This window comes from Myotis brandtii, unplaced genomic scaffold (genome assembly GCF_000412655.1).
Source record: "Myotis brandtii unplaced genomic scaffold, ASM41265v1 scaffold284, whole genome shotgun sequence".
Taxonomy (NCBI): domain Eukaryota; kingdom Metazoa; phylum Chordata; class Mammalia; order Chiroptera; family Vespertilionidae; genus Myotis; species Myotis brandtii.
Genome location: NW_005360846.1, coordinates 708,889 through 715,931, shown reverse-complemented (window position 1 = coordinate 715,931; position 7,043 = coordinate 708,889). Strand labels below are relative to the sequence as shown.

General features: G+C 52.9%; 1 protein-coding gene across 1 annotated transcript in view; it reads right to left on the bottom strand.

Annotated features, from left to right (window-relative positions):
• Nucleotides 1-7,043, bottom strand: part of ITGAE (integrin, alpha E (antigen CD103, human mucosal lymphocyte antigen 1; alpha polypeptide)) — a 61,233-nt gene that overhangs the window by 39,152 nt on the left and 15,038 nt on the right. Inside the window, exon 3 of the mRNA XM_014541935.1 lies at nucleotides 6,173-6,327. Within this exon, the coding sequence (XP_014397421.1) occupies nucleotides 6,173-6,327 (155 nt within the window). The remainder of the gene's footprint in view (nucleotides 1-6,172; nucleotides 6,328-7,043) is intronic.

Here is a 7,043-nt window from a genome sequence, read left to right as displayed (position 1 = left end):
CCCCGCCTGCCCACCCCAGGCCCCCGGGGTAGGGCGGCTGGAAAACCACGGAGCGGGCACAGACCCGGGAAAGGCCGTCCGACTCCCCGCCCAGGGTGGCAGGCACCACATTACGTGGAAGCCATGGCTCAGCCTCTACCTTTGCACAGCTCCAGGCAGGAAATGGTTAATGGCCCACCCTGTCGAGAGGGTGATAGTGGTGGTAAAAAAGGACTCTGCTCTTCGGTGGGTGGTGGCCGTGGGGGGACCCAGGAAGCCACCAGCAGCACCATTGGTTATACTTGGGGCAGTGCCGGCTTTTCAGTGGCTGCTGGGGAGAGAGGGCTGCCCCAGCTGGTGCCCCTATCCTATGAGTCAGTCAGAATTAGAGGTCGGGGGTGGGCGCCTCAGCCTGATTAAGCCTCAGATGTGATGCCCAACAGCAAACTTTGCCCCCCAACCCACCCACTCACCCCAAGCTCAGCCTGAACCTTCTCACTACCCTTGCTGCCCGGGGAGAGCTGGGCTGCCTGACACAGGGAGTGAGCTCCCCATCCCAGGGCTGTGAGGGAGGAGTGCTGGGGCAGCGGCCCTGAGGCTGGGCTTGCTAACAGCGAACAGCAGTAGGAAGCCACAGACGACTTTATAAAAGGGAAGAACAAAATTAGTCTATGGCTTGAAAGGTCATAATGAGGCTACAGTGGGCTGGGGGGGAGGGCAGGAAGGAGGTACTGTCTCCACTTCCTCACTTCCCATCCATCTACATCTTTTAAAATTATAAAATGGCCCTTTTGTCCGACACCTTATCGAGGCAGCAGTGGTAGCAGCTGCTCTTCAAGTGCCTCTACGCCACCCAAGGACGACAACAACAAGAAGAAAGATGCTGAGAAGTCGGCCAAGAAAGACAAAGACCCAGTGAACAAATCTGGGGCAAGGCCAGAAGGAAGGAGTGGTCCAAAGGCAAGGTTCAGGGCAAGCTCAATAACCCAGTATTGTTTGACAAAGCAACACACGACAAGCTGTGTAAGGAAGTTCCCAACTATAGGCTTATTGCGACCCCAGCTGTTGTCTCTGAGAGACTGAAGACCCCCAGTTCCTGGGCCAGGACAGCCCTAGGGGCTCCTTAGGAAGGACGTACTAACCTAGCTTCAAAGCACAGAGCTCAAGTCATGTACCAGAAACACCAAGGGTGGGGACGCCCCAGCTGCTGGCGAAGATGCATGAGCACCAGGTCCCGCCAGCTGTACATTGTGAAAAATGAAAACCTTATTAAATTTTAAAAAGTGTAAAATACATCCTTCACTCATCTCCACGGTTGATAGGACAATAACAACATCTACACCTGTGTGTGTGCCCCGCCAGCTTAACCCACCCCAAGCTGACTTCCACCCAAGGTCCCCAGTGGTCCCCACGTTGCCAGAGCCAATGGACACCTTTCTGTCGTCATCTTCCTCACCCTCTCAGCAGCCTGGGCGTAAGTGACAATCTCCTCCTGCCACCCTTTCTCCTTGACCTCCTCCGACCTCTCTCATGACTCCTCCCCAGGCCCCTTCGCTGGCCCCTTCGCTGTCTGACTTCTGACCGGAGTCCTTGCCAGCACAGCTTCCCAGGGACCCTCCGACACCCCATGGCTCCCATCCACCCACAAATGCTGAGATTCCCACCTCGGCATCTGCGGCCTAGCATCCTTCCAGCACAAGGCAGACTAGCCTGGCCGTAGAAAGCAGAATAATGTCCACCGCACCCCGCCCCACCTCCCCGCCAGATGTCGGCGTCCTAATCTCCAGACCCTGTGACTATGCTACTTTTCACGGTCAAAGTGATTTTGTGGACTTGGTTAAGTTAAGGATCTTAATATGGGGAAATTATCCTGGATTTTTTAAATTTAAAGTTTATTTTTCTTCTTTTTTAAAATGTTTTATTTTGAGGAATGTCTTAATTTTTATGTTTGACCGAAACTTTGTCTTTTTTATTTTTTATTTTACTTTTTGTTAATCCTCACAGGAGGATATTTTTTCCATTGATTTTTTTGGAGAGAGGGAAAGGGAGGGAGAGAGAGAGAGAGAAACATCGATGTGATAACACATCAATTGGTTGCCTCCACACACACCCCGACAGGGACTGGGAATCGAACCCATGACCCTTCAGTGGACAGGCCCATACTCTAACTACTGACCACACTGGCCAGGGCTAAAGGTTATTTTTCAATTACAGTTTACATTCAATGTTATTCTGTACTAGAGGCCCAGTGCACAAATTCATGCACAGGTGGGGTCCCTCGGCCTGCCCGGAGATCGGGCCGCAGGAGGTTGGCCGGCCAGGGGGAGGGGCTGCGGGAGGTTGGCTGTGGGAGCATACTGACCACCAGGGGGCAGCCTCTGCATTGAGTGTCTGCCCCCTGGTGGTCAATGTGCATCATAGTGACCAGTTGTTTGGTTGGCTGGTCACTTAGGCTTTTATATATATAGATTAGTTTCCGGTAGACAGCATAGTGGTTAGACAATCATGCACTTTTACAAAGTGATTCCCTGATGTTTCAAGTATTCACCTGGCACCACACATAGTTATTACAATATTATTGATTATAATTCCTATGTCGTACTTCACATCCCCATGACTACTTTGTGACCATTTTGGAGACTTTGACCTTCAGAATGGAAAGGTAATAAATTTGTATTGTTTGAAGCCAGTAAATGTATTATAACTTGCTGCAATAGCAACAGGAAACGAATACAACAACCAACTGCCCGTTGTCTAACAGGCATTGCAAACTGAAAATGTCCAAAGCAGAACACATGGTCTTGACCTCCGAGCCTGCCCTGTCTGCCTTCCCCAGCAACCACCACAGTCTACGTCCCCGAGCCGGGGGGGTCCTCGCTTCATCTTTCACTCGCCCACATCAAATCCACGCATAAGCCCTGTGGGTTCTTTCTCCAACCTACAGAGCATTTCTTTCTTTATTTTTCAATTTTTCAATATTACAAATTTATTTTAACAAACACCAGTCAGAATTTTTTGAAAATGTGACATTTTTCCTAACATTTAAGTGGAAAATTTTAAGTCCAGAAATATTGTACACTTTGAAAACGAACAAAAAGAAAGTGGAAAATACGAGATATTGAGGTATATTTTAAAACAAAAACCAGTTAAAAATGGTGAGGCTGTTGCAGAAACCAAACAGAACAAGCAACCAACCAAAAAAACCCATGTTTGGTGGGTCAGAATCCCAGTGTCTAGGAGAGACCGGGACGTGTGTTTAGAGATGGGAACCTGGTGAGCAGCAGCAACAGAGCGCATTCCTTCTCTCCCTCCCCTGCCACCATCCTGACCACCATCCTCCCGCCTGATCTGTGGTAATACCATCCTAACTGTTGTTTTTGTTTTTTAAGTCGACTTGTAATTTACACAGTCACTCCCCTGTAGCTTCCCGTTCACTTAGCGTCCATACCGCTCGCTGCAGCCCACAGGGCCCTCATGATCCCGCCCCTCCTGCCTCTGAGACTTCGCACCCCCCCCCCCCCTCCTTCCCTCTCCAAGCCCCCTCCACACTAGCTGGCTCCTGCTCCTCAGGGCTTCCAGCTCCACAGCCCTCTCTGCCTTGCTGGGCCCTCTGCCTGGATCTCTCGCCTCCCATGCCCCAAGGCTGGCTCATTCTCATAAATGCCTTCTCCAACCAGCCCCCCCTCACCACAGTCCCTCTGCTTCAATCACCCTGTTTTTTGTTGTTGTTGTTATTGTTTTTGTTTTTTTAATATTTTATTGGTTTTTTACAGAGAGTAAGGGAAAGGGATAGAGAGTTAGAAACATCGATCAGCTGCCTCCTGCACGCCCCCTACTGGGGATGTGCCTGCAACCAAGGTACATGCCCTTGACCAGAATCGAACCCGGGACCCTTGAGTCCGCAGTCCGACGCTCTATCCACTGAGCCAACCAGTCAGGGCTCCCCCTGTTTTATTTCCTTCGGAGCCTGTCCCCTCATAGTATCCTGCTTAGATGTTTACATGCTTCTATCTGTCCCTCCCAGCGGCCTGGCAGTTCCCCAAGGATCTTGTCTAGCTCGTTATTCCCAGGGTCTGGAACAGTGCCTGGCGCAGAGGAAGGGCTCAGTAAGTATTTATCGAGTGACGACGAAATGACAGCCCAGGCAGCAGGTGAGGGGACTAATCTTGGGCGGGGCTGAGGGGTGGAGAGTGGGTGCAGCTGAACTCTGCAGGCTCTGCAGCTGAGCCCCCAAATTAGGTCACCTGCTCCGCACCCCTGCCTCTCTCCCTCCCCAGGCTCCTCCCCCGCCTGAGCCTCGGAACTGCGCTCTGCCCCAGGCCATGCTTTGGTGGGGCAGGTGCGAGCCTTCCTCCCTGCAGCCTTTGCCCAAGCTGCCTGCTCTGCCTGCAGTGCCCTCCCCTCCCTCTTCCTGCTGAGAGTCATCCCGTCACCAGCTCCTCAGGAAGCCTTCCCCAAAGAAGGAGCAAGGTGACCCTCCAAGCCGGCCAGGGGGCCTGACTACTAGAATCCATCCCACCCCTGGCTTCTGTTCCTACCTGGACCACCAGGGGCAAGGTGGCCATTCGCATCAGTCACGCACGGCTGCAGCCTGGGGCTAGGCCTGAGCTGCCTCTGCCACCCACCTCCTTATCGCCCCACCACGGTGGGTGGTCTCTGGGTTTCCAGGTTTGCTGAGTAACTGATTAACTAACTAAGCAATAACTGAACCTGCCATCAGCCGACAACCCACCTGATGGATTCACCCAACTGGAACCTGTCTCTCATCTCAGCCTATTCCCACACCCCTTCCCCCCTCCCCGCCCCCAGAAGGCCTTCCTTCTGTCCCACCGCATCCCCGCTGTGGCAGCCACGCCCGTGATGCTGCCAGCCTGGCTGCTGTGTTTTAGGGAGACGCAGCATGAGGGAGAGGGGACCTGGCCTCACACGCAGGGCAGGGAGGCCTGCTCCTCTCTCTGCAGCCTGGTGGCCCACGGGGCACTTCCTGCCCCCGCCGCGGGCGCGTGGTCTCTGGCTCTGTCATTGTGGCAGGAACCCAGGAGCGCCTCCCACCACATCCTCCGTGAGCCCCTCCACCTCAGCAGGTGTGCAGGGCCTTCATGAGCCCCAGCCCTGGGTGGGCTCAGAGCTCCAGTCCCAGGGCTTCCAGCTCCCCTCCTCCGCGGAGGCCTTTCAGCTGCGGAGGGAGGGAGCCCTACGCCTGCCAGGCCTGGAGCTGGGGGGCCACGCCCAGGCACTGGTGCGAGGGGACCGAGGGGGCGATGGGCACCCATCACTCAGACTGAAAACCCGTCAGAAACACTGCGAAGTTTGAGAAACTGAATGCGAGGCCAACGCATTAGCCTGATCCAGCAACTCCAGTGCTGGGCACGTGCTGGAGGGAGGGAGGGGAACGGGTCCACTGGGAGAAAGGGCCTGGCCCTGCTACTCATACAGCCCAGGGAACAGCCCAAATGCCTCCATCAGCACTGGTCACACCGGACCAATTCTAGCAACGAGAATGAGCCCCCAGCCTCAGGCAAGCCCCTGGGGGAATTCACAGGCTATGTGGAGGGAGAGATGCCTAACATAATAGTGCACCTACTGTGTGCCTGGTTTATAATACCTTCAAGGCCCTGACCTGTTTTGCTCAGTGGCTAGAGTCCCAGGTTTGATTCCGGCCAAGGGCGTGTACCTTGGTTGCGGGCACATCCCCAGTAGGGGTTGTGCAGGAGGCAGCTGATGGATGTTTCTCTCTCAGGGATGTTTCTAACTCTCTATCCCTCTCCCTTCCTCTCTGTAAAAAAATCAATAAAATATATTTTTAAAAAAACAAAACAAAAAAAAAAAACAAGCAGAACTGCCCAGCTGGCGTGGCTCAGAGGTTGAGCGTCGACCTGTGAACCAGGAAGTCAGGGTTCCATTCCTAGTCAGGGCACATGCCTGGGTTGCGGGCTGGATCCCCAGTGTGGGGCGTGCAGGAGGCAGCCGATCCATGATTCTCTCTCGTCATTGATGTTTCTCTCTCTCTCTCTCCCTCTCCCTTCCTCTCTGAAATCAATAAAAAAATATATTTAAAAAAACAAAAAATAACCACTGCACACATCTCATTCGTTTGACCTGCTGCTAGTACCGATCGCATGACTCACAGCGTATTTCTTCCATTTTCGGAACAATGAGCGTGCCTGTCTGTCGCCACTCCAAGCAGGGCTACCATAAACACCCGGCCCCCACGAGAATCCTCCAGGGCTGGCATCTGGGAGTGGCATCACTGAGCCCAAGGCCACGGGCATCTTCAGTTTGACCACACGTGGCAACCTTGGTGGTTTCACCAGTTTACGTCCTCGCAAGTTTCTGTACAGCCACATCCTTACCAACAGAATGTCATCAGATTTAGGCTTTTGCTCGTCTAATGAGTGGGTACAGGTGAGATCTTCAAAAGATAAGATACCGTGATTGAGCTGTAATTTGGCCAGAAACTATGCTAAACCCTTTAAAATGTGCGTGAACTCAGCAGTCTTTGCATCAGCCCTGGGAGGCAGGCGAACCCTGCCCCGTTGGAGAGACGAGAAGTGAGGCTGTGGGGGAGACGTCGCTACAGATAGAGATGAAGCTGCCACCGAGCCACGGCCACCAGACCCACAGCTGCCGCTTAGCCACCACCCCCTCCTGCCTCAGAATTTCCATTTTTATTTTATTTTTTTTAATTATGTTTAGATTGGTTTTAGAGAGAGAAAGGGGAGAAGAATAGAGAGATAGAAACATCAATAATGAGAGAGAAACATCAGTCGGCTGCCTCCTGCACGCCCCCTACTGGGGATCGCGCCTGCAACCTGGCCATGTGCCCCAACCTGGAATTGAACCAGCGACCTCTTTGTTCGTGGGTCGACACCGGACGGGCCAGAATTTCCATTTTTTTAAAAATATTTTTGTCACTGTCCAAAATTCCTACCCTGAGCATGTGGTACTTTTGTAAGAGACAAAGGAGCCTTAAAAAACCTTATTTTAAAATAGTTTTGAAGTCCCCCCACCCTCACCTCAGAAATGAAGAAAGAGAGGGGCCAGGTGAGGAGAGCCGGGGGGAC